Source organism: Oryx dammah, unplaced genomic scaffold, assembly GCF_014754425.2.
Source record: "Oryx dammah isolate SB20612 unplaced genomic scaffold, SCBI_Odam_1.1 HiC_scaffold_1, whole genome shotgun sequence".
NCBI lineage: Eukaryota > Metazoa > Chordata > Mammalia > Artiodactyla > Bovidae > Oryx > Oryx dammah.
The window spans coordinates 51,156,535-51,183,895 of record NW_024070185.1 but is presented as its reverse complement, the minus strand read 5'-3'; the positions used below and the strand labels follow the sequence as shown (position 1 = coordinate 51,183,895).

Sequence of the window (27,361 nt, the reverse complement as noted above, 5' to 3'; positions counted from 1 at the left end):
AGAAATTGCACATGAAAAGCAGAAATCTGTGAACCTCAATATCAACAAATATTTATATACGTGTAGCTATCCAAAGACAACTCCCACCCCACTCCAAAAGCAAATAGATTGTAATTTAGCAAACTTGACTACTGAGGCTGAAATTGTCAAAGTACAACAGAGTTGAAAACAAGCTAATATTTCCTGTGTTTTGATGGTAATGAAGAGAGAGAAAGCTGAGACTAGAGTAGAGAGCAGGTGGCCTCCTCGGGGAGAGAGAAGCTCTGAGCTCTGGGGACACAGCCAGGCCATCAGGTACTGAGGAAGAACGGAGCACAGCAGTGGCTGTCAACCCCGGTTGTATATTCAAGACGACTGATGCCCAGACTCCACTCAAGATCCGTTCATCAGAAGCACTGAAGGTATCGTTAAAGGCTCCCAGGTGGCTGGAATGTGAGCCAGATACTGACAGCCACTTAGTCAGGGTCCCTGAGGCTGGGGGACAGAAAAGGCTGAGTCCAGCCCAACTCTATTAATCAGGACTTGGGCGACTGCAAGGAGAGCGAGCCAGTTTACTCGAGAGCAAATCCCATATGGGAATGGGGTTGGGGAGAGGATGTTCAGAGACAGGTCTCTTTCATGTTCACCAACAAAGAAGAAAACAGCCCTGTAGAGGAAACGACACTCAGATGATTAAGTCTCGGCAGGCTAAATTCAGACCAAGCTCCACTGCACATCAGATGGCACAATGTTTCCACCTCCTGTACTTTGTGGATGTCAACATTCTAAACAATTAATATCTCAGCACATAACTGAGACCATGGTCACACCTCTGCTCAAAACTATCAAATGGCCTTCCTCTTCCCTCAGAGAAAGTCCAGTCCTTACTGGGCACGGCCTACAGAGACCTAAGGCTTGCGCCAAAGTGGGGTCCCAGGACCTGTAGCAGTGGTGTCGCTGGAGAGCTTGTTAGAAACACAGAACCTTTGGCCCCACTGACCTAATCAGAATCTCCATTTTGACACAGTTCCCCAAGTGACTCTGTGCATATTAAAATGTGTGAAGTCATAAAATAAACAACAAGGTCCTACTGTTATATAGCACAGATAACTGTATATTCAATACCTTGCAAAAACCTACCCTGAAAAGAATCTGAAAAAGAATATATATGCATAACTGAATCACTTTGATGTACACCTGAAACACCATAAATCAAATGTACTTCAAATATTCTTTTAAATGTGAGAAACACTTATCTACAGAATCCCCCTCACCTCTCTTTCCCATCCCCATTGCCTCTCCAGCCCCTCTGTTACCTGAATTGTTCCCTTAACATCTTACCATTTCTCCATTCTATCAAGCTCTCTCCTGTTCAGGGCCTTAACACTGGCAGCTTCTGCTACTAGAATGCGCCTCCTCCACATTTCTGAAAGGTCCATTTCATTAGCTCACCTTCTTCAGATCTTTACCCAGGTCACCTCCTCCATGAAAACTTCTCCAGTCGTCCTGTTTACAACTGAAAAACTGTTCCAGACATTTCCCCTTCCCTGCTTTCTGTCCACTGGATTTACCACCAGTCGACACACTTTTGGTTCATCATTCAATTATTTATTAGCAGTCTCCCCGTGATAGACTGCAAAATGGACCACAAACTCTGCCTCCCTTCTTATGGAGTTGTGAAGTTTATGTCACTGGCTCTTGAAGCTGGGCTTAGTTATGTGACTTGCTTTGACTTAGGAGATGTCCGTATACTTTATTGTTGTTGCCCAGTCACTCAGTCTTGTCTGACTCTTTCATACCCCATGGACTGCAGTACACCAGGCTTCCCCATCCTTCACCATCTCCCAGAGCTTGTTCAAACTCATGTCCATTGAGTCAGTGATGCCATCCAACCATCTCCTGTCATCCCCTTCACCTCCTGCTTTCAATCTTTCCCAGTACCAGTTCAGTTCAGTTGCTCAGTCATGTCCGACTCTTTGTGACCCCATGGACTGCAGCATTCCAGGCCTCCCTGTCCATCACCAACTCCCGGAGTTCACCCAAACTCATGTCCACTGAGTTGATGATGCCATCCAGCCATCTCATCCTCTGTCGACCCCTTCTCCTCCAACCTTCCATCTTTCCCAGCATCAGGGTCTTTTCTAATGAGTCAGCTCTCTGCATCAGGTGGCCAAAGTATTGGAGCCTCAGCTTCAACATCAGTCCTTCCAATGAACACTCAGGACTGATCTCCTTTAGGATGGACTGATTGGATCTCCTTGCAGCCCAAGGGACTCTCAAGAGTCTTCTCCAACACCACACTTCAAAAGCATCAATTCTTTGATGCTCAGCCTTCTTTATAGTCCAACTTTCACACCATACATGACTACTGGAAAAACCATAGCCTTGACTAGATGGACCTTCGTCGGCAAAGTAATGTCTCTGCTTTTGAATATGCTACCTAGGTTGGTCATAGCTTTTCTTCCAAGGAGTAAGCGTCTTTTAATTTCATGGCTACAGTCACCATCTGCAGTGATTTTGGACCACAAAAAAAATAAAGTCTGACACTGTTTCCACTGTTTCCCCATCTATTTGCCACAAAGTGATGAGACTGGATGCTATGATCTTAGTTTTCTGAATGTTGAGTTTTAAGACAACTTTTTCACTCTCCTCTTTCACTTTCATCAAGAGGCTCTATAGTTCTTTGCTTTCTGCCATAAGGGTGGTGTCATCTGCATATCTGAGGTGATTGATATTTTTCCCAGCAATCTTGTTTCCAGCTTGTGCTTCATCCAGCCCAGCATTTATCATGATGTACTCTGCATATAAGTTAAATAAGCAGGGTGACAATATACAGCCTTGATGTACTCCTTTTCCTATTTGGAACCAGTCTGTTGTTCCATGTCCAGTTCTAACTGTTGCTTCCTGACCTGCATACAGATTTCTCAAGAGGCAGGTCAGGTGGTCTGGTATTCCCATCTCTTTCAGAATGTTCCACAGTTTATTGTGATCCACATAGTCAAAGACTTTGGCATAGTCAATAAAGCAGAAACAGATGTTTTTCTAGAAGTCTCTTGCTTTTTGATGATCCAGTGGATGTTGGCAATTTGATCTCTCATTCCTCTGCCCTTTCTAAAACCAGCTTGAACATCTGGAAGTTCACTGTTCATGTATTGTTGAAGCCTGGCTTGGAGAATTTTGAGCAGTATTTTACTAGCGTGTGAGATGAGTGAAATTGTGCGGTAGTTTGAGCGTTCTTTGGCATTGCCTTTCTTTGGGATTGGAATGAAAACTGACCTTTTCCAGTCCTGTGGCCACTGCTGAGTTTTCCAAATTTGCTGGCATATTGAGTGCAGCACTTTTACAGCATCGTCTTTCAGGATTTGAAATAGCTCAACTGGAATTCCATCACCTCCACTAGCTTAGTTCGTAGTGATGCTTTCTAAGGCCCACTTGACTTCACATTCCAGGATGTCTGGCTCTAGGTGAGTGATCACACCATCGTGATTATCTGGGTCATGAAGATCTTTTTTGTACAGTTCTTCTGTGTATTCTTGCCATCTCTTCTTAGTATCGTCTGCTTCTGTTAGGTCCATACCATTTCTGTCCTTTATTGTATCCATCTTTGCATGAAATGTTCCCTTGGTATCTCTAATTTTCTTGAAGAGATCTCTAGTCTTTCCCATTCTATTGTTTTCCTCTATTTCTTTGCATTGATCACTGAGGAAGGATTTCTTATCTCTCTTTGCTTTTCTTTAGAACTCTGCATTCCAATGGGTATATCTTTCCTTTTCTCCTTTGCTTTTCACAGCTATTTGTAAGGCCTCCTCAGACAGCCATTTTGCTTTTTTGCATTTCTTTTTCTTGGGGATGGTCTTGATTCCTATCTCCTGTACAATGTCACAAACCTCTGTCCATGGTTCATCAGGCACTCTCTCTATCAGATCTAGTCCCTTAAATCTATTTCTCCCTTCCACTGTATAACTGTAAGGGATTTGATTTAGATCATACCTGAATGGTCCAGTGGTTTTCCCTATTTTCTTCAATTTCAGTTTGAATTTGGCAATAAGGAGTTAATGATCTGAGCCACAGTCAGGTCCCAGTCTTGTTTTTGCTGACTGTATAGAGCTTCTCCATCTTTGGCTGCAAAGAATATAATTAATCTGATTTTGGTGTTGACTATCTGGTGATGTCCGTGTGTAGAGTCTTCTCTTGTGTTGTTGGAAGTGGGTGTTTGCTATGACCAGTGCAAAGAACCAGTATCAGGGTCTTTGTTAATGAGTCATCTCTTCCCAATGGCAACCCACTCCAGTATTCTTGCCTAGAGAACCCCTGGTCATAGGGGCCTGGTGGGCTGCCACCTATGGGGTTGCACAGAGTTGGACAGGACTAAAGCGACTTAGCAGCAGTATCTCTTCCCAACAGGTGGCCAAAGTATTGGAGCTTCAGCATCACTCCTTCCAAGGAATATTCAGGATTGATTTCCCTTAAGATTGACTGGTTTGATCTCCTTGAAGTCCAAGAGACTCTCAAGTCTTCTCCAACACCACAGTTCAAAAGCATCAATTCTTTAGCATTCAGCCTTCTTTATGGTCCAACTCTCATATCCATGCATGACTACTGAAAAAAACCACAGCTCTAACTGGATGATCCTTTGTTGGCAAAGTAATGTCTCTGGTTTTTAATATACTATCTAGGTTCACATATGGGACACAAGCAAAAATTTGAGAAGAGCTTGCACATTGAGGATTTCTCTCTGGCCATTAAGATACCTTCTTGTCACTATGGGAAGAAGCCCCACCAGCTTGCTGGAAGATGAGAGATCCATGGCCAGTTATCCCCATAATCTAAGCCAGCAGCCAGGACCAACCACTGGAACGTTAGTGAAGCCATCCCAGACCAGCCAGGCCCTAGTTGACCCAACACTGGCTGAAAAATCTAACAGTCGACTCACAGCCTCATAGTAGTTAATGACTGTCACATTAAGCCATAGGGTTTTGGGTGATTTATTTTGAAGTAAGCTTGTAAATCCTTGTAACTTCAAAGAAGGTAGAGATTTTTGTGCTCTGCTGCATTTCCAGGGTTTAGTAGTGTACTTAGCATTGGGTAAATATTTTAAGATATTTGCAGTGACTGTTGAAGGACAAAGTGATGGCAAAGGAAAAAAAAAAAAAAAAGCCACAAGTGGGGGGAAAAAAAAAAAAAAGGCCAGAAATGGCTCCATTGCTGCAGGACTAAAAGGCAGAATCAGGACCTCCTTGAGTTCATTAGAACCTTTGTCTCTTCAGATTTTCAGATTTAGGGTGAACTAAATGGGGATCCAACCAGTCCATTCTGAAGGAGATCAGCCCTGGCATTTCTTTGGAAGGAATGATGCTAAAGCTGAAACTCCAGTACTTTGGCCACCTCATGTGAAGAGTTGACTCATTGGAAAAGACTCTGATGCTGGGAGGGATTGGGGGCAGGAGGAGAAGGGGACGACCGAGGATGAGAAGGCTGGATGGCATCACTGACTCGATGAACCTGTGAGTCTGAGTGAACTCCAGGAGTTGGTGATGGACAGGGAGGCCTGGCGTGCTGCAATTCATGGGGTCACAAAGAGTCGGACACGACTGAGCGACTGAACTGAACTGAACTAAGATTTTGACCTCTTTGGTAACAAAATTTTAGCAGAGAAAAAAATATCCACATGTTCATTCACATGCAGTTTCAAATTTATTCAAAATAGTTCTAGTTTCATGGTGCTTAACTTGTCTAAGGCTGCACAGCCATGTGACCTTTAGAATATTTTTCACATTATGCAGCGCTTACTCTCCTCATTTTCAGTTATTCCGATTTTTAACAGCTCACAAATTGGCGAACCAAATCACTGCATGTTGCTTCAATTCTGTCTTGCCAAAGAAGAAAAATCTGCTGCTTTGGATTCATGTCAACAGTTGGAAATTCAGGTCATAACATTTTAAATCTCAGATGTTCTTCACTATGTCCACCTCACATAAATCAGTAAGAACATGGATAGCCGCATGTTTGGGAGGCCAGTTCACTAACAATGAAGACACGATGGCCCATGGAATGCAGCGGCAAATTTAAGTGGATTCTGTAGCAGTGGTGTTATAACCTGAGAGTATGGTGTGGTCCTTAGCCAAGGCACAAACAAACAAGTGCAGTTGGCAAGCAGAAAGCAGGTTCGCTATTAAACAATTAACTGAGGTACAAAGCTAACATTTATCTTCATTTGACGGGAAAAAAATAAGACAAACTATAATACATGGTTTCTGTCCCCTTGGAAAAGGAAATAACCCTCAATTTTCCCTAGTCTTTTGAATGTATATCTGAACTCACGAAACAAATCTCCAGTCAGCTGGCAAGGCTGGAGCAAAGCAATGAAGTGCAATTAAGCTCTGGGATCTTCAGGGTTTCTTTCAGGAAATACAAATCTCTAAGGAATAGAATCCTATACACACATTGGGAAATACCTAATATCTGGTTTCTGATTTTTTTTAACACATATAATTATCACTTGCATAATGAGCAAAATGCATACCTGAGATCCCTGAGGTCTTCCTATTAAGTCACAGGGTTCTTATCCAGAATATCACATACTCTTTCTCCCTCTTCAATAACAGATCTCCATGTATACTGTGTGCAAGGCTAAGGAGAAAGCTATTGTACTTTTGTATTAGTGGGAACTGGCCAGGTTCCCCAGCAGAAACAAATGGACCCATGAATCTCAGTGACTGAAAACAACAAAAGCGTGTTTCTAGCTCATGTTACACATCCATTGTGCCCTGGCTGGAAGCGCCGCTCAGCATGGCCCACAAGGACCCAGGCCAATGGAGCACCCAGCACCTGGAGCTTGCAGATCACAGTGGGGCAGATGGAGAGCACAGACAATTAAAGACGGGATGTGTGTCACTTCTGCTCACATTTCATTGGCCCACAGAGGTTAGAGGCGCACACTCACACCCCAAATGGGGAAATACAATCCTATCACATGGCAAGGAGGAGAACCAAAAATATTCAGGGGCCAGTACTAATGATGCTATGGTTTCTGTTTCCTTCTCACCTTCACTTACTCACAACCATTTCTCCATTTCAGAATATTTTTCCGAGGCCCTCTGAATGTCAGAGCACACTCTTCTAGGTACCATATGTGATACAAAGGTGAACCAGAGAGAAAATCCTGTCTTTAGGGGGATTAATATCTATTAAACGAGAGAAGACAGACAAATAAACGGAATACAAACTGAAAACGTCAAATGCCAGGAAAAAGAAGCTTACAAGTGCAATGAGAGTTTAAACAAAAAACTTTTATCCACAGGCAGTCTCATCTGAGGAAATGACATCTGAGAAGGGCTTTGCTGAACAAGTAAGAACTGGACATGAGGCTGTCCAGGCAGTGGGAGCCACATGATCAGGGGCAGGAAAGCAGGGCATGGCAGTGCATGGGCAAAGCACGGCAAAAGATTTAGGCCGAATGACATTTAGAATATGTGGCGGGGGCGGGGGGCGGGGGAGCGGGGCAGGGGAGTGCTAAGGGGGTGGGGGAAGAGGGGTGAAGAGCAGAGGAGCAAGAGGAAGAAGTTTCTTTGACCAGGGTGGTTTCTGAAAAAAGTAAACTGCCTTACGTGACATGTTTTGCATGGAAAGACATAGGGACAGGGTAGGACTGGTCCACACAAGAAGTAACAGGGGGCTAACATACAGCAGGGTCTCAGGTGGCACTATTGGTAAGGACCCCTCCTCCCAATGCAAGAGACATAAGAGATGTGGGTTTGGTCCCTGGGTCAGGAAGATCCCAGGGAGGAGGGCATGGCAACCCACTCTAGTATTCTTGCCTGGAGAATCCCATGGACAGAAGAGCCTGGCAGGCTACAATCCAAAAGGTCACAAAGAGTCGGACAGGACTGAAGTGACTTAGCGCACAGGCACGCACGCACAGCAGATGCATCGCAATGGAGAGAAAGGAACAGCTCCACTCCAGAACCGTATACAGCACAAGAACACTCAGCTTTCCCATCTCCCTTTCATCTGACCCAGAAAATATAACTCACCTTCCTCTATCTGCCAGAATCTGAAGGGACAGGTTATTTGAGGCTTAGATCTGATCAAAGTGAAAAGGTCAGATGGGGAGACCCATCTTGATTGAGAGACTGGCTTCTGGCCATGTCACCCAACTAAGACAGCATTCCATTCATAATTAAGTGGAGCTAACTCCCAATGGATAGTTTCTCTATTTGTCCTGAGTTTATTTCCTATCTCCAAGGATATTTCTAAAGCTACTCCTTAAGGAATAGCTGCAGGGCTTAATTTATGCCTGTTTGCCCTGGAGCCTTAATTCCTCCTCTCATGCAGATTTAACTTGAGAACTTCAGCCTTTCTAAATGGCCCATCCAGGTAAGCTCCCCATGGCTGATCCAGGTAGGCCAGCCATGGGCCTCTGACTATCACAAGACTCTCCAGCTTATGTTATACAGAGCTTCAAGATCTGTCACGTACACCAAATCTGCTTATTTTTGCTACTCCCACGATTCCACACAGACTAAAAGGTGCCTGCCATCTGAAACCTCCCCTTACTACTGACCAATTCCATCACTGGAAGGACCCTCTGTGCTGTTATTCCTCCCAGTCCAAAAGACACAAAGCTTGCACTGTTACCCCCAGAGAGAGGAGCACAGACAATAGAGCCCTCAGGGTTCCCTGGGATCCTTGGAAAAGCCATCCCAGTGCTAGGATGATCTGGGACTTGGCTCTTGGGGTGGAAGATGTCACACTGTGTACTCTGACTCTCCCACTAAGAATTCTCATGAAGTTAAAGCCAGGAAGAACAACCCTGTTGACGATGCCAAGATCTGAAATAGTCAAAGATAAGGATTAGGCTATTTCCCAGGAATCTCTGGACTTTAGAATACACACACACATGACTCATCAATCCTGGATGTCTCCTTTATATCACACTCCCCTATAGAATTTACTATGCACTGTTAGCCTTCCCTTTTGACTGGGTAGTAGAATTTTTTGTCATTTTTCTCCAGCATTCAGATTTAATTTTATATACATTGCTGGCTCATAATATACTTTAGGATTTGATCAATATTTAATGATTATTTATATAGAGCCAACACCATGCTATGTGCTACAGAATAATCAAGCCTTTTACAAGGAGAAAAAAGAAGAAAAAACTTAACTACACTCAGCTTCTTAGAATTTGGGGCAAAATACAATTGGAGTCAACAAACTGAAATATCAGAGTGACTATGCCTATACCTGTATTTTCCCTGTATTTCCAGAGTGAGGTATTGTGCAAGTGACATCTGAGATGTACCCTGAAGAAGAGAATTTCCAGAAGAGCAAGGAGTCAGGTGAATATTCCAGGTGGAAAGACTGGCACAGAAACAGGAAAGGATTACGTATAGGATCTGGGGAATAATGGGAAGTCCAGTTTGGCTTTGTTAAGGGACAGAGCCAAAAAAAGGGGGGGGACGGGAAAAGTACTTTGAGACAAGTAGACAGGAGCCTTTAAAAGCCCAGACGAAGAATCTGTTTAAATGCAGAAGGTAAATGGCGGCTAATGGTGACTTCTGAACGGGTAAATGGCATCATCAAAATTAAGCTTTAAGACCATCCTCTTCGATTGCAAGCTCAACCCCTCCATCCTTGGTCCCTAGACTTCATTTACACCAGCTGGTTTCTGTTTCTCTAGGGACTCTGCACTGTTGTCGCCTCTGTGTGGACCTCACCCTACCCTAGCCCTGAAGGTAGCCAGCTCCTTATTCAGCTCTCTGCTCAAGTGCTCCCTACTTAATGAGGCTCCCTAACTAGCCTATCTAAAGGAGTCCTCCCATGCTCAGGCACTTGAGACTCTACCAATGTATTCTGCTTTCCAATAGCAACTTATCATTTGAAATTACTTTATGTCATAACAGCCTCATAGGTTGGCTCCTTCCACTAAATATAAGCTCCATGTGAGCAGCAGCTGCTGCTAAGTCATATCAGTCGTGTCTGACTCTCTGCGACCCCATAGACGGCAGCCCACCAGGCTCCCGTCCCTGGGATTCTCCAGGCAAGAATACTGGAGTGGGTTGCCATTTCCTTCTCCAATGCATGAAAGTGAAAAGTGAAAGTGAAGTCTCTCAGTCGTGTCTGACTCTTTGCGACGCCATGGACTGCAGCCTACCCGGCCCCTCCATCCATGAGATTTCCCAGGCAAGAGTACTGGAGTGGGGTGCCACTGCCGTCTCCCATGTGAGCAGACATCTTACTAAAGACAGATATAGTAGGACTGGATCTATTAAAATGACTGTTAAACAATAGGTACTCAATAATTATTTTTTAGCAGCTTTACTGGGATAAAATTCAAATACCATACATTCATCAAAGTATACTATTCAATGATTTTTAGTACAGTTACACAGCTGTGTAAAAATCACCACATTCAATTTCAGAACATTTTCATCACCCCAAAAGAAACCCTAAACCCATTAGTAGTACCCCACCACCACCACCAATTCCTCACTGCTCCAGTCCTAGATGACCACTAATCTTTCTTTCTCTGTAGATTTGTCTGCTCTGGACATTTCATATAAACAGAATCCTACATGCATGGCCTTTTGTGACTGGCTCTTTTCACCTAGCCAGGGAAAATGTTTTCAAGCTTCATCCACGTTGTAGCTGTATTAGTTCTTAGTCGCTCAGTCATATCAGACTCCTTGCTAATCCATGGACTGGAGCCTACCAGGCTTCTCTGTCTATGGGGTTTCCCAGGCAAGAATACTGGAGTGGGTTGCCATTTCCAACTCCAGGGGATCTCCCAGATCCAGGGATCGAACCTGCGTCTCCTGTGTCTCCTACATTGCAGGTGGATTCTTTACCCAATGAGCCAACAGGGAGGCTGTATCAGTACTTCATTCATTTTTATTGCAGAATATTCCATGTAAGGAAACACTGTATTTTGTTTGTCCATTCATCAGTTGATAGACATTTGGGCTGTTTCCATTTTTCTGGCTCCAATGAATAATGCTGCCATGGACTTTTGTCTATAAGTCTTTGTGTGAACAAATGTTTCATTTCCCCTGAATCTATACTTAGGTGTGGAACTGTTGGATCATATGGTACTTCTACTAATACATTTAACCTTTTAAGGAATTGCTAGATTGTCTTCCTACAGCGGTTGCAATACTTTGCATTTCTACCAATAGCATATGAGAGTTCCAATTTTTCCATATCCTTGCCAACACTTGTGATTATCTGTCTTTCTGATTATAGCAGTCCAATTGAGTATGATATGAATTAGTATCTCATTGTGGTTTTGATTTGCATTTCTCTAATGACGGCACCCCACTCCAGTACTCTTGCCTGGAAAATCCCATGGATGGAGGAGCCTGGTAGGCTGCAGTCCATGGGGTCGCGAAGAGTCGGACACGACTGAGAGACTTCCCTTTCACTTTTCACTTTCATGCACTGGAGAAGGCAATGGCAACCCACTCCAGTGTTCTTGCCTGGCGAATCCCAGGGACGGGGGAGCCTGGTGGGCTGCTGTCTATGGGGTCACACAGAGTCGGACATGACTGAAGTGACTCAGCAGCAGCAATGACTAATGATATTGAGCATCTTCTCATGTGCTTATTGGAGATGTGTCTATTCAGATCTTTTGTGCCCATTTTTAACTGAGTTACTTGTCTTTTAGTATTGAGTGTGGGTGTTCCTTATATATTCTGGATACAAGTCTCTCATCGATGTGTTTTGCAAATATTTTCTCCTATTCTGTGGGTTGTCTTTTGACTTTCTTGATGGTATCCTTCAATCACTATTTTTAAAATAAAACAATGAATAAAACTAATCCTTTAAGATAGGAAAAAAACAACAACCACCACCTGTGACCAGTTCATAAGTATGTGGAAAATCTGTGGCAGGGCAGGACCTAGAGGAGAATTCAAGTCACCTGTTTTCATCCCTGAGTTTTGTTTACTGATTCTCAGCATTGTCCAACCAGCCCAGAAGCAATGACATCATCCTATCGTGAGTCAAACAATGCAGCACTTGGTAAACTGGCTCATGAGCACCAAACAAGTGGAAAGATACCCCAAGGTTAAAAAAAATAAGGAGAAAAGGTTTTGCTGGAAACTAGGCTATAATAAATCTTAAATGGCCTACAATTCAGTTTTCTCTTAAAAAGCTGAAATTGATGAATGGGTCCCACACACATACAGGAGGGAAAAAAACCAAAAAACATATTAGTTAAATGCACCTAGAATAGGCCCAGGATGAGTAAGCGGCAAACTTTAAACTTGTAGTTATGGATGTACACTTACAAGGCTAAAGGTCCTGAAACTGTCTTCCCCGCCTGCACTGCATTCAAACTCGTGAGCACTGCCCAGTTTTATTATGGTTGAGAAACTTCAACTAGTGAAAACAAGGTACAAGCCTGGGAACATTGATATGGGGAGAACTGGTATATTTTTACAGCTGTAAGAGCTTCTCAGAGTAGAAAAATACCAGGCCTTAAGTACTTATTACAAAAATATCAGCCCTTAAGTACTCAGGGAAAATATATATGAGCTATATATTTGTGTGTGCATACACATACACGCACACTGGGAAAGGCAGCAGGGAAGGACTCGTTTTTAATAAATCTTAACCAGTTTCAGTGATGGCAGGGTATCCACAAAGCAATTTGCCCAGGACAGAATTAACCCCTTAGATAATGCACAGACAGGGCTTCCCAGGTGGCTCAGCAGTAAAGAATCTGCCTGCCAATGCAAAAGCCACAGGAGACATGGGTTCAATCCCTGGGTTAGGAATATCTCCTGGAGGAGGAAATGGCAACCCACTCAGGTATTCTTGCTGGGATAATCCCATGGACAGAGGAGCCTCGTGGGCTACAGTCCTTGGGGTCACAGAGTCGGACACAACTGAGCATGCACGCATAATGCACAGAACATTCAACTAGAAACTTCATGCTTCTTGTATGACGCTAACCCTAACCGAACAATCTGATTCACATATAAATGCAAACAAGATTAATCCAAGATTGTAGAGAGCAATCTAAAAATACTATACATTATACAGAGAGCAAATTATAAATAAGATTAAAAACACATTTCAAAATATATCCATATTCTTACAAGGCAGTAAAGTTAAACTAAGAATACATAAAAGATACAAAGTTTCATTATATTACATAATTATGTAAAGGGCAGAATACATGATGTGAATAAATTATAGGTATAATTATTTATTATAATGGAAAGTAGTCTACATGCCAGCTAAAAGGTAGAGGCAAACATAAAATGTGACATCGTACAAAACACTTTAAAATCACCCTTAAATATTATTCCTGGCTTCACATCCACTGTTTACAACCTTCCCTCCATATTCAGTGCTCAACACAATCTTCAGTTTTTAAATCAAATATGGGAAGGTTCATTTGAGAGTTGAAAGCAATCGCTCATGTGTCTGTCTTTATCCCTCAAGTTGACACAGGACCTGCAGTGCAAATAGTAATGCACAGATGTGTAAAGTAGAGATAATACCTAAACTTTCCAAAGGAGGACTGAAGTATGGGGCAGACTTCATGTTTATCTGCCTAGTGGGTACAACAGCACGAAATACTTGGAAACCTTATCTTAACCAAGCTGATAACCCTAATATCAGTCTCACCATTTCCTTATTCCATCCAGTTCACTGGCCTTCACCTGTTCTCTATCTGGTCATCCCACCTTGGACCTTAACTTTATGCAGAATAGGTAGGTAGGTAGGGGTGGGGGGGTGGGGGGGGGTGGGGGTGTGTGTGGGGGTGTGGGTGTGTGTGTGTGGTCGCTCAGTCATGTCCGATTCTTTGCGACCCCATGGACTGTAGCCTACCAGGCTCCTCCCTCCATGGCGTTCTCCACGCAAGAGTACTGGAGTGGGTTGCCATTTCCTTCTCCAGGGGATCTTCCCGACCCAGGGATCGAACCTGGGTCTCCCGCATTCCTGGCAGATGCTTTAACCTCTGAGCCCCCAGGGAAGCCCTAGTCTATACAAACAAAATTACCCTCTGGGATGGCTTCCATCTTTCCACCTCTATTCCTCTTACCAAACTGGCTTTCCATTTCCATTTTGAACTACAGCCTTTATTAGTGCCCTATTCCTTTGGTTCACCAGTCCTATTTGGCTTTACCATTCTTCTCAAAACCTGGACACTGTGGTCTATCATTTCAAAGATGGAATTCTTTGCATTCAAGAACCATTCATCCCCATCATCCCCAGCTTCCCACAGTCTCTTGTTCCTTTCTCTCTCACCCTAACACATTCTAACTCCCTGTTTTGTCCTTATGTAACCTCAGGTTCCTGAGTATTAGTGACAAAAACACAAACCAACAGAGGCTGGTTCATTTTCTCACTCTTTCTGTTAACCACTACTTACTGAGCAATAACTACATAAAAGCAGCTATTGCCATCACTATTTGGCAACTCTTCTCACTGGCATTGGTCATTATCTCTTATCAGAATTTCCTAACAATGTTCCCAAACACTGAAGCACTGGGCCACTAATTTCACCCAGATCCCCCTCTCTCTGCCAGTGGCCTTCACCTCTGAACTGATAATAAGATCCAGGCCATTGTCCACACACGCTCGCTTCCTTTCCTCCCCAACACGAACTCCCTAAATCTCCATTCACCTTCATTCCTCTTTAGTCTCAAGGCACCCATGTTCCTCTTGCTTTCCAAATCCATTCCTCTCTAGGTATATCCATTATGCTTGCTGCCCCAAGTGCCCACTGGGCTTCCCCTATGCCACCCACTGTGCTTGGTGCTGGGGACACAAATAGGAATGAGGCACAGCCTGGCTTTCCCAGCTAGTGGAAGAACAGATATGCAATTACACACCCACACAAACACACACATTCAATCAGCCTGACCATATCATTTCTCTGCCAAACTCAGATATGTTTGAAAGTAAAGGGGATATTTAAAAAAATACTGAATGGAGGTGAACTGATTTACTTCAGGCATAAACCAGTGCTCTCCCTTGCAAAATATGGTATCAGTTCAGTTCAGTCACTCAGTCATATCCAACTCTTTGCGATCCCATGGACTGTAGCATGCCAGGCTTCCCTATCCATCATCAACTCCCGGAGCTTACTCAAACTCATATCCCTTGAGTTGGTGATGCCATCCAGCCATCTCATCCTCTGTCATCCCCTTCTCCTCCTGCCTCAATCTTTCCCAGCATCAGGGTCTTTTCAAATGAGTCAGTTCTTTGAATCAGGTGGTCAAAGTATTGGAGTTTCAGCTTCAGCATCAGTCCTCCAATGAATATTCAGGGCCGATTTCCGTTAGGACTGACTGGTGTATGGCCACACTAACTGCAACTTAGTATTGTACCTTCAATTATGCAGCCATTAAAGTGTGTGCAAAAGTATTCAGTAACATTGGAAAAGCCTCACAATATAATGGTAAGTGTATAGAAACTGAGCATTACTTGGCTTAAAAAAACAAGATAAGACAATTGAGATTTACTGGGTATGTAATATGTGCCAGGCACCATTCTAACTACTTTTAACGAATCCTCACAACAATTCTAGGAGGGAAATAATACTATTAGATCTTTTTCACACATGAAGAAAGTAAGACAGATGGGTGCTTCTTCAAGCATCTTTAAGATGCTTGCCTAGGGTGCCCCAGCTAGGAAGTGGGAGTATTAGGACTCAAACCTTTTTAGATCTATACCTATGATCCTAAATACACCAGGACATTGATGAGAAAGAGATGAAGGGAGATGATGTAGGAGGGCGGGCAGATGAGCAGTGAGACGTCCCCTCACTATTCGGTCAAGCACTGGTGTTAAGAGCATGGGCACCATGTTTCAATTCTCATCACCTAGATTTTCTCTAGTGTAGTCCTCTGTGGCTTCATGACTGTGTCTTCAGGGCCTCCCCACCCTCTTCATCTACTCCCTATATCCCTTGCCCTCTACATGGAGACATTCCTTCGGGTTGTATTCTCAGCCCTCCTATCTTGTTTGCTTCACATCTTAGCATCCTGCGTCCTTTCACAGCTTTACTCATACTGAGATGGCTGAGCGTCAGTCCTCACTTCTCTCCTGCCCTAAATTCTCTCCTGGCTACTGTATGTTTCCATCTGTATGGCTCTCTACCTGCTGACAACGCTACAGCTGGACCTCCCATGTGGTTCCCCAAAACGCTCCTGAGGCTGTCCTCATGCCACTGATGACCCCCATGTTCCTGGTCCCAAGCTATAAACTCTTTCCTCCTCATCTTCTCACTCTTTCTCATCATTCCCTTCCACCGGATAACTAAGCCGTATTGAATCCAACTGTACTAGAGCTTCCGAATCTATTCTTTCAGTTTTCCCAAGTTCTGTGTTTATAACAATAACTTTGCCCAACACAATACCTTCTCTGCCTCCTCCAGTTCACTATGCACACAGTTACCAGCGAATTCCCCACCAGGCAAGGCTGAACCATACTGCACTGCCTGAGACTCCATCAGTACTTGCCTTCCTTAACAGTGTTTATGCATAAAAACACCCTAGGTCCCTGAGAGCAGAGAGTATATTATGGATTACATGGTAGATCTTCATGTGTTTTGAATCAATAGGGTGTTGCCTCCTTCTCAGGGATCTTCAATATAATTCTTTATCTTCCTTGATCACGTTGAAACTCCCTAACCTAGGCATTTAAGGCTTTATACAATCTGATTTGTAGTGGGTATTTTTCTTGTTCTACATCTCCTTTTCTTTAGTCTAGTGGTGGCATCCTCTCTTCTTTTAGGAAACTGTCCTTCCTCAGTTGGTAGGGTGCCCACCCAATGTCAACATCTCCCTCACTTCAAGGGTGGACAAGTGACCCAAGCTAACTCACCAAAACACCACCACCCCCACAAACAAAGGGACTGGCCTGAAAATAGGGATATGACCCAACTGGGAAGAACTGCAATCTTTTTCAGGGGTTAATTTCAAGACTGCATAAGATAGGTACTAAGAATCAAAAGAGCTCTACTGCTCATGGAAAGGGCCTGATTGAAAATGATGCAAATACAGGGAAACAGATAAGAATCCGATGTTAGTACTACCTCTGACTTTTCAGCTGGATAGACCCATAATCACTTTTCTGAAACTTGAATCTATATGTGTTTCAGAAATTCATAATTCTTCAGATGAGAAAAGTACAGTGGAGTATAATATACACTCTATGTGGATCAAGGACAACATCCTCAAAATCAAACTCAGTAATAGACTTCTGCAATCAAACACATTAATGTCCTACTTGATGTCAGTTTAGGTCAGGGTAGGTTTTTGCCATGAAGAAAGTACAGATAAGATGAGGTTTGGCTGCAAAAAGTTTCAGCTTCTGCCTTTAGAACTGCACATAAAGGCATGTAGATCTGTTTAAACCAACAGATTCCCTGTTCCCTTATCTGCCTGTTTATCGGTTTTATTTGAGCAGTATGAGTTGGGTTTTTCACACATGTACTCAAAAGAGTCCCATCTGTATTCTTTATGGGCCTCTCTATATTTCAGTTTTATTTCCCGCTACTCTCCTACACATAACTCATATTTGAGTCAAACTTAAAAGACTATGTTTGATTGTCTATATAAAAATAAAAAATCATGCAACCTCCACATCGCATTGCCTTATAAACCAAAGCTGTTCAACCAAGAGATGGGGAGCCCTGGCTGCCTGATGCTCTGGTCAGCTGTCCCAGCCCTACACTACCCTCCAAGGCTCTCAGGGGAAATGTGAGACTTTCCATGCGAAATGTTGGGGTGGATGAAGCACAAGCTGGAAACAAGATTGCCGAGAGAAATATCAATAACCTCAGATATGCAGATGACACCACCACTATGGCAGAAAACGAAGAAGAATTAAGAGCCTCTTGTTGAAGGTGAAAGAGGAGAGTGAAAAAGCTGGCTTAAAACTCAACATTCAAAAAATGAAGGTCATGGCATACAGTCCCATCATTTCATGGCAAATAGAGGGGGAAACAATGCAAACAGTGAGAGACTTTATTTTCTTGGGCTCCAAAATCACTGCAGATGGTGACTGCAGTCATGAAATTAAAAGACACTTGTTCCTTGGAAGAAAAGCTATGACAAACCTAGATAGCATATTAAAAATCAGACATTGCCAACAAAGGCCCATCTAGTCAAAGCTTTGGTTTTTCCAGTAGTCATCTGTGGATGTGAGAAATGGACCATAAAGAAGGGTGAGCACCGAAGAATTGATGCTTTTGAACTGTGGTGTTGGAGAAGACTTTTGAGAGTCCTTGGACTGCAAGGAGATCAAACCAGTCAATCCTAACAGAAATCAATCCTGAATATTCATTGGAAGGACTGATTCTGAAGTTCCAATACTTTGGCCACCTGTTGCGAAGAGCCAACTCATTAGAAAAGACCCTGATGCTGGGAAAGATTGAAGCCAGGAGGAGAAGGGGATGACAGAGGATGAGATGGTTGGATGGCATCACTGACTCAATGAACACGAGTTTGAGCAAGGTCCGGGAGATGGTGGAGGACAGGGAAGCCTAGCATGCTGCAGTCTATGGGGTCTCAAAGAGTTGGACACGACTGAGAAACTGAACAACAACAATGGAGAGTCAGATGCCACACTGACCCCTCACCATTTCTGTTTCCAGTAGATCCCCAGGGGCAATTACGAGAACCTGGAAATTCATCAGTGCTCCACTAGAGAAACTCATAGTAACTCCTGCATTCTCTTACTTTTCCTCTGGAGCAGCCTCCATCTCCTTGGAGCCCTTATAGATCATATAATACTTTCTATGTCTGTCTTTATTTATATGTTCATGTTTGTTCTTAGGGCACTCGATAACACAGCAATCCTGAGAGGTAGATGGGGCAGGTGCTCAGGTACCCAACTTGAGGGTCAGGTTGATAAATAAAAGGGAAAACCCTAGAGTTTCATTGAAACCTTCTGACTTAGTTTAGTTTTCTTTCTAATCTCTTTTTGCTCCTAGGGTTAACTCAAATAGAAGAGTTTATTGGCCTGGATAGTTCCTTCTTGGTGCACTTAGGTAGATAGGTGTAATCTGTTGAACTAGTGAGAATGTTGCTCGCGCAATTGCACTCTAGTCAGTTCAGTCGCTCAGTCATGTCTGACTCTTTGCAACCCTAAACTATGTGCATATTTAATCCCGATAAAAATAAAAATTCATATATGTGGCATATTCATAACATGAGCATCTATATGTGTTCATTTTTACCACCCAGGAAGCCAAAGTCGGCTTTTTTGTCATTTAATCCAACCTGAATTAGCCAAGTGATCAAATCCCGAGGCACAGAGATGTCTGCAGATAGTTCAGCCTTGGGGAAAACCCAGACACTGCTTCGTATAACTTGAACTGACAACACAAATACCCCTCCCTGCCCAGGGGATGTTTCTGGGTCACGATTCCCTCCCTTAACCAAAGAGTCAGACATGGCTGGACACTTTCCCAGCGTACTACCCTGCTTCTCTGGCTGACCTTTAAGGTTAGGACCTTTGGATATAAACTCATTAAAGATAGTCATAAGGCAAATTCAACTGCCTTGGGGCTCACAAAAATGCAGTGTTTCATTTCAAATAGACCCCGAAAATCCCAGTGGCCACATACAAGCCATTCCTAGCCTATGAGGTTAAAGCAACAGACCCACCATCAGCAGGCCAAGCGCTCTGAACGGCTTTTTCTCCTGAAAGGTTCCCTCACTCATAAGAACCAAGCATGTGAGGGTGGCTAGCAGAGGTCAGAGCTAAGGTTCTTGGGTGTGGAAATCATAGCCGAGGTTCTTGCCTGGTGCAAAGCCAGATGCATCACACAGCGATCACTCTGGGACTCCCACATCCATTTACAAAGGCCTAAGGATTTAACTAGGGGAGCACAGTGCACTCCCATACAACCCACCAGACTAGCCCTGTCCCCTATTTCTGAAGCCATCTATGAGCACTGGGCACTCACCCTCCACTGTTTACCAGCACCTCAAGCATCCCACATTATTCACAGGTCAAAACTAACCAAGAAAGTGAGAGACCTTCAGGACATTGCTGAACAAGGTTCTTCCTGCTAAAGCATCCTGTCCTGCTGATTTGGAAAATGGTTCTTGTCACCTTTCTCATGCAAACCACATTCAGAATTAAGTGAAATAGGAATTCATATATGATCTCTCATAATGTACCAAGGCAAGGTGCTTTATAAAATAATCAGTCTTCAGATTATTTTTTCTCCCTTTCTTCCACGTCCAGTGAGCTTATTCTACATTATTTAATGGATTACAGCAAAGATCAACCAGGGAGGGGAGCAGTGCCATGGGAAATCAGCCAGAATTGTTTAGAACCCAGCAGAAAACTATTTGAAACTATTTCAAATTGTTAGTTGAAATGGAAAACCCGTTTCCCTGTCTATAGAACTCTGATTTTGCTTTTTTGACTCAGTCATCAAACATATTTTCCTGATCTTCAGTGTGTTGCATTTTCCATCATAAAAATGTCTTCCTTTTATCATACCTAAATAAAGTCTGAATCTCACTTATTTCAGATCCGGATTCAACAAGCCTTCCAAAGCTACTTAACTATGTGCTGAGCAGTGCAGAGCGGACTCCCTCTATTATCTCATTTATTCTTTTACAGATGAAGGAACGGGGGCTCCTTTAAGTTCACTGATTTTCCTGCTTTCCTAGACCTTGCAAGTGGCATCTGTAGAGTTTCCAAGTCTCTGCTCTCAATGGGATTGCCAGGTAAAACATTCTCCCCAGTATTACTCTCAGCTGGCTTTATCTTTCTGGAATCTTGCTCAAGATAAGTCATGCTTTTTTTTTTTTTTTTTTTTTTTTGGGGGGGGGCTGGGTGGGTAATCTGGTAATCTCAGTTTGGAATCAAGAATTTAAAGCACCTCACAGAAGGATAAATGCAGCTGGTGCACAGAGCAAACAATCTTTACAGAGGACCTTCTCTCTGGGTTTGAATACCCAGAAGTTTTCTTCCAGGTTTGCAGACTGCACCCAAACAAAGGTTCACAACATCACGTTGGGTCTTATTCCTTCATGTCTTTTTCATCCTCTCACCACTACACTGCTAGCTAAAAACTAGGCCTCTTTTTTCCACCCCCGTGTGGACCAACAGACAGACGCACCTACCCTCAGCCAGCCTAGCAGTGCTCATTATGATAAATATTGAGACGGCTTGGAGTCGGGTCTTGTAGGAGAAGAAATGCAGGACTTTCGAGAGCTGATTGTAATGCCAAGCAAAATATGATATATAATGACATGAAAACTACTAATAGTTAAAGCATCATTTTAGAGTTTTGAGGCATAACCATTCACGAAATACAAACATTATGTGAAAACCTACCGAAACAACTGCTATCTCTAGAACCAAAGCCAAGAAAAGCTTCATTATTGTTCCCTTCCAGGATGTCAAGCATGTTCTTTTTGCCTGTTTGCTTACTTCTGCTGTGTTACTCTCCACATACTATCTTTCTTGAACACGACAGGCCAGGTTTTCTGTAGAAATCTCCAGGCCAGAAATTTACCTATGGTGGCTTTTAAATGCTAAGATGCTACACAAAACATGACATTAAACAGATATTCAAAACCAGATTTTCACTGTGGTACAAAGTCACTACCTTATTCACCTAAAATATTACACAGAAAGACCTCAAAAATACTACCAGGATATTAAATGACTATAGAAACAATAAAAGGCCTCAGTTCCAATCTGTGACACATGAGGTGGGACCTCAAGCCCAAATGCTTAAAAACAGGGGCACATTCTAGAGACGTTTGCAAATTAGTTACTGCCCTCAATTGAACCACAGCTGGCTTACTGATATAAAGAAAGAACAACAAAAGGATGGCCCTTACAGTGCAACGATATTGCTTGTGTGAACTCAATTTACCACCTTCAAGACTTAGCCCTTTGATCTACAGAGGAAATGCTTTTCACTGTAAGAATTGTTTTTACACTGGTTAGGGCATCAGTTCAAGGAGTCTTCTATCACCCTTGTAAGCTCTCAATTTCCTCACTGGCATTGTAAAAACCACAATAAACCACATTTGGTGTTACTTGGATGTAAATTTTCTTAGTATTACCTTTTAAATGAAAATCCACGGATCTTCACGATAAAGCCCTTTGTAAAAAGTCAGACAAGGTTGCAGCATACTGCAATGTTTGGTTATTCAAAAATGAGTTCTGTGACAGTTTCTTCTCCCCAATTCTGCCAGGTTCCAAATGTGTAAGTTCTATTTAATGAGTTTATTTTGATACAGATCTTTCCACTTTCATAATTCTTGAAGCTGCTTAGGTTCAAGAAGTCCAGGTCAGTTGAAATTAAGTATCTGTGTATTAAGCCTGGATATTTGCTTTCCATCTACTGAGTCACTAAATCAGAATTCAAGGAAATGGGGATTTTACTTTCTTCCGCCTTCCTTTCATCCTCACCCACAGGCATAGGCCTGGACCACACAGTCCTAGATCTGATTCACACCCTTGTACTGTCTAGATAGGTGACCTGTGTGGGTAACTTCTCCAGAATATTGGTTTCCCTGTTGCTGTAAGTGAAGTAATATCCAACAAAAATGGTTGTTCTGTGGATTATGAAGTAAGTGTATGGTCAAGAACTATTCTTCCAAATATGCCTTTTTTATGGGAGATGCCCAGTGTTAGCTGAATCTGAAAGATGCATCTGGAAAGATTATTAACATGACTACTTTTATTATTAGCCTTTCCTTTTACGTTCCCCAGGTCACATGGAGCATCCCCCAACTTCAAGCTCATGTAAAAAAGATTTGAATAGACTTAATGTTTTCTTCCAGAAGAAGAAGACAGAAGAAGCAGGTAGAATCCCAACAAGCCATTAGGATGAAAATCTCCTGAAAATGACAAGCACTCAGACAAAAAAAATCTGGCTGGCTGTGGATTCCTTTCCGGTGTGTGTTAGACTGGGGGACGAGAAATACAGACCATGCCCCTTGCCTTGGTCTCAGCCCTCCACTAGACTGGTTTCTCCAGAATATGTCCACTCTCTGGCCCCTCAAACAACAGCAAGATCCCCCCACCTGGCCCTCTCCTGCTCCTCCGAAGCCCCAGTGCTCCTGCTAGATGCAGTAACAGCAGCTCTGCCTGCTCTGGATGCCGTGTCCCCCAGGCAGCCCAGAGTACCCATGCCGGAGGATGTGTTCCTAGCCGTGGAGTTCCAGAGCATCAGAAACCAACAGTCTGTGCTCTCCTGCTCCAGTGGCCCCAGCCAGCATCTTCTTCTCCCCTCATCCAGGCAGAGCACGCGGGGCGCGTGCAGCCAGAGCAGTCCCATCAGCTGTCTGCTGTGAGGGCGCCTCTATCACCCTCGCCTCCCTCCCCCATTGAAGTCTCATCAGAGTCAGACCAGCGCCACTCCTCAGGCCAGGCCAGGGGAAGCGAGTGGGAGGGATGTAAGGATGGGGGAGCACTTTCTGGGACCTGCTTCCACTGCCCCTTCCATCCATTTCTGGCAGGAAAGAGAGCGAGGAAGCCAAGCCCGGAGGTACGTCCAAATCTGTAGTGCTTCCAATCATTCTCATAACATCCCTCAATTCCGAGTCCCCAGCTGGGCAACTCCTCCCAAAGCACCTCACCAAAACCCCGCGCCACCGCCGCCTCCGGGTCCCGCACGTAACTCCCAGAAGGAAGACCCGCTGTTTTCCAAAGCAGAACCAGGTCAGTGGTCTTGGAAGTTTGACACCTCCCACTCCGGCTCTCCATCTAGAAGCCCCCACGCTTATCCAGTTTGAGAGGGGAAGCCAGGAGGTCTCCCCACAAGTCTTCGCTCACGCCGGGTCCGGCCGCCTCCTCTCTCCCCTTTCTCGAGTCTAGCTCCAGCCCTCCACGCCTCTGGCGCCTTCACTGAGTGACCAGAGGTTCTCTGGCTCCTAAAAGAGGAAACTTCTTTTCAGGGCTAAATTCAGGTCCAAGCAGGAAAGGCTTTCCCTTCCTTGCCTCCCCTCTTATCCCGGCTCTCAGAAACCACAGGGAGCCGGCACCAGGAGCGTGCTTACCCTTTAACCACTAAGAGAGTCCACTGCTTCCCGACTTTACACTGCAAAAGTCTGGTCGGGTCTGAAACTACTTATGTACACTCGTGATCCTTCTAGAGACCCTACCTGTCCCTCCTGATTTGCAAGAAACAAGTAAATAAAACACAAATCGTAGCAACTTTGGAGAGCGAGTGTGTGTATGCGTGTGTATGTATGTATGTATGTGTGTGTGTGAGTGAGTGAGAAAGAGGAGAGAGAGAGCATCGCAGAAGAGTTAGGGCAACAGCTGCAAGAACACATCTGGAAGAGGGGGAGGGGACAGACGAGGAGGGGACAAGCGCGAGGTCGTGAGGGACTCCCCCCATTCCCCCGCCCTCGCAGCTTCAGGGCCGAGAACGCGGCCAGCCAGTGGTTACCTGTCCTATGTTGATGAATCCGTACTTGCTGGCTATGCGGTTGGCCTCCGGGAAGCCGCCGGCGATTTTGACTGCCCAGTGGTTGGTGTAGACGCGCGTCCGGCACACGGGGAGCAGGCAGCCCCCGAGCAACGCCAGTACGCAGAGCAGGTCCAGCCGTCCCGGGCAGCAGCAGCGGCTCCCCCAGCCCATGGCCCCGGCGCTTGGCTGCTGCTTCGATCGCTCGCTTGCTCCGCTCACTGAGCTGAGCGCACAACTAACTTCTTCGGCCTGGGCCGCCCGAGCGCGCAGCCCCCGGCCGCCGCGGCTCGCAGCCCTGGGAGATCGGCAGGAGGCGGCGAGCCCCAGCAGGGAGCTGAGCAGCGAGCCTCGCACCCACTCCTAGACCATCCCTGGGGCTCCGGGGACCTGTGCTCCCAGCTCTACGGCCCGCGGGGCGGTCGGCCGGCGCTCCCCGGCTCCGGCGCAGGAGGCGGCTGAGTGGGGCGGGCGCCCTCCCGCAGTTGGGTCTCGCCGGGCTCGGCTCCCGGACTCTCCGACTCGCCCTCGCTCCTCCCGGGGCCCCCGAGCGCGGCGGAGGCGGCGGTGCAGGCAGCGGCTGGGCGCCCCCTCTGCTGGCCCGGGCTCCGAGCGCTCGCTAGCTCGCTCCCCGCGCTCCCTCCGGCTCCGAGCAGCGCGCTGGGAGTGTAAGTGGCAATGGCAGCAGCGCCTGCTCTGCATAAATGACTCCCCCCGCCCCCCTCTATACCCCTCCTTTCCCACATCCCCCTCCTCCTCTCCCTCCTCCGCCCGCCCGAAAGCGGCCACGGCGAGGCGCCAACCAGGTCCTAGCGCCGCTGGGTTCTTCGGGCTGCAACCTACAGGGTCCAGAGGAGCAAAAGCGAGTCTTTGCAAAGGGCTGAGAGCAGAGCTCCGGTGTGGGGGTTTTACCCTCTTCTCTCCTCTCCCTTCTGGATTTGTATTAATTTACCGCCACTTCCCGAAAGACTAAAGAGATTTACAAGCTTGTTCTGGTCAAGCGCCCCCAAGATTCATTCATCCTAGCTCTGAACCTCCTTAAACAAGTAAGTATTTAAGGAGGTCACTTGCGTGTCAATTGCCGGACAAATAGCCCGAGATTTTCACTTCGTTAATTCTTCATGCTTTTCAACAACTGTTTATTTCACAAAATCTGCTCCCGGGAGAAGCTACCACACAGGACGGTAAGGCGCATCGACTCTTGCAAAAGCCAATCACTGGCAATTCCAAAGCCGAGTGTGTTGCCTGCTGACTTTCGAAATCCGTGCTTCCAATACTAGGCAACACCACGGGAGAGTAAAATTCCAGTCGCGGAACTGGGGAAAGATGTTTCTGTGACTATTTGGTATGAAAGTGGAAGGAGATGTTGGGCCAAGGGAATAACTTCATTCATTCGTTCCACTGAGTCTGATGAGAACTTCTTTTTCTCCACCAAGGGAAAAGTTTTGCAACTTTTCCAAGAACGGCCCTGTAACAGTGCTGAGTTCGATATAAACAGGACCACAGAGGAATTTCGAATGAAATAAATGTGTGGCTACGCCGCCTTCATTACTGTATCTTCCACTGTGACTGCAGCAGGCAGGAAGAAGCTCGGATTTACCCGCTTCTGCTGAAGAACCTCCCAGCCTTTTCTGGCACAGAACGATTTCTTGTGAAAAGAAAATATACCCCTTATGAAATAATTTAGTTGACCTTTAAAGCATTCACTATACCACTAACCCGCCACACACCCCCCACACCCCCCGCCTTCCCCCGCTTCCCCCTGCTCTCCCTCCTTCACCCTTGCTCTCTTCTCTTCCCATCTCCCATTGTCTTTCTTACCAGGCTGTGGTTAACTGTATTTGAAGGTAATTAACACATCACACCTTGGGTAATGATTCTTTTATCAGCCTAGGGCTTCGCTTTTCTTCCTCCTCCCCTCAGCGGAACCAGAGCTGCAGAATCAAAACATGCAAATTTTATATAAAACTCATAGTTAAATTCATAAAAGTATCATTTTATGATTTTACACATCGTATAAAGTATGCCATATTAAATATTTAATCTTGAAAATAAACCCACCAAATGACTTTATTCCCACTCTACTGAAGTGGAAGATCAGAAGAACTAAATCATTTGCAGAAAGGCATGTATTTTACTTATTTACTTATTTGACTGGTTAGACACATATCTTTTCAACACCTAGAATGTGCCAGGCATTGTGCTGGATACCGGAGAAAGAGGAGGAAGGGGAAGAAGGAGGGTTGGATGGCGTCAACAGGGACTAGTGCATTTCAGACTCTGAATAACTCTAGAGTAAATGTAAGTGTGGTTTGTTGCTGTTGTTTGTAGATGGTAAAGCATAAGTACTATGCTTGGGGGTTTAGAGTTTTGATACAGCCTCCTTACTGGCTAGTCCCTTTGCACATTCCCTCTTCAACCTGGAGCCTAGAAAGTTTACAATCTGTTAGGCCACTGTTAATTGCCACCCAGACCACCTGTATCCTATTCATAAGGACATTGGATTATTCCTCTAGAAAACTGATGGGTTTCACATGGGATGGGAAGACCTCAGTCAAAATCCAATATATGCCAGTCAGCCTTTGTTTCTTTCAGAAAGAAAGGCATTTGCTGTTGGATGGGACTGAGAGCCTGTCTGGTGATGACCCAGAGGAGGGTGGCTACTGTGGGGACTATATAAACTACTCAGGACTTGAGTTTGTAGCATGGGCTGTAGGTTTCTCTGGGACTCTGGCGCCAATATTTAGAACAGCAAAGGCAGCCCCCAAATGCTGCTCTTTGTAAGTTGTGTTGCCTCTGGGCTTCACCTTCTGAAGATAATGGGGAGCCACCTCTGCACCAAGTCTCCTGAGGCCTGGAGGGTGTTTCCTAAGAGGGGCAAATTACTCATTGACATTTTTTTCTCCATGTTGTGTGTTCTCTTTTTCTTTCCACTAACACCCTTGCCTTCTGTGAGTGTGCCCT

The 27,361-nt window shown here is 44.8% G+C and overlaps 1 protein-coding gene across 2 annotated transcripts in view; it reads right to left on the bottom strand.

The window, feature by feature from the left end:
• The window catches only part of PCSK5 (proprotein convertase subtilisin/kexin type 5), a 513,187-nt gene extending 488,135 nt beyond the window's left edge, over positions 1 to 25,052 (bottom strand). The window contains exon 1 of one of the 2 annotated variants that reach the window (XM_040256508.1): positions 24,380 to 25,052. In XM_040256508.1, coding sequence (XP_040112442.1) covers positions 24,380 to 24,571 — 192 coding nt within the window. In that variant the 5' untranslated portion in view covers positions 24,572 to 25,052. The remainder of the gene's footprint in view (positions 1 to 24,379) is intronic. The other variant, XM_040256430.1, reaches the window with a different exon arrangement.
• Positions 25,053 to 27,361: the final 2,309 nt, after the last annotated feature.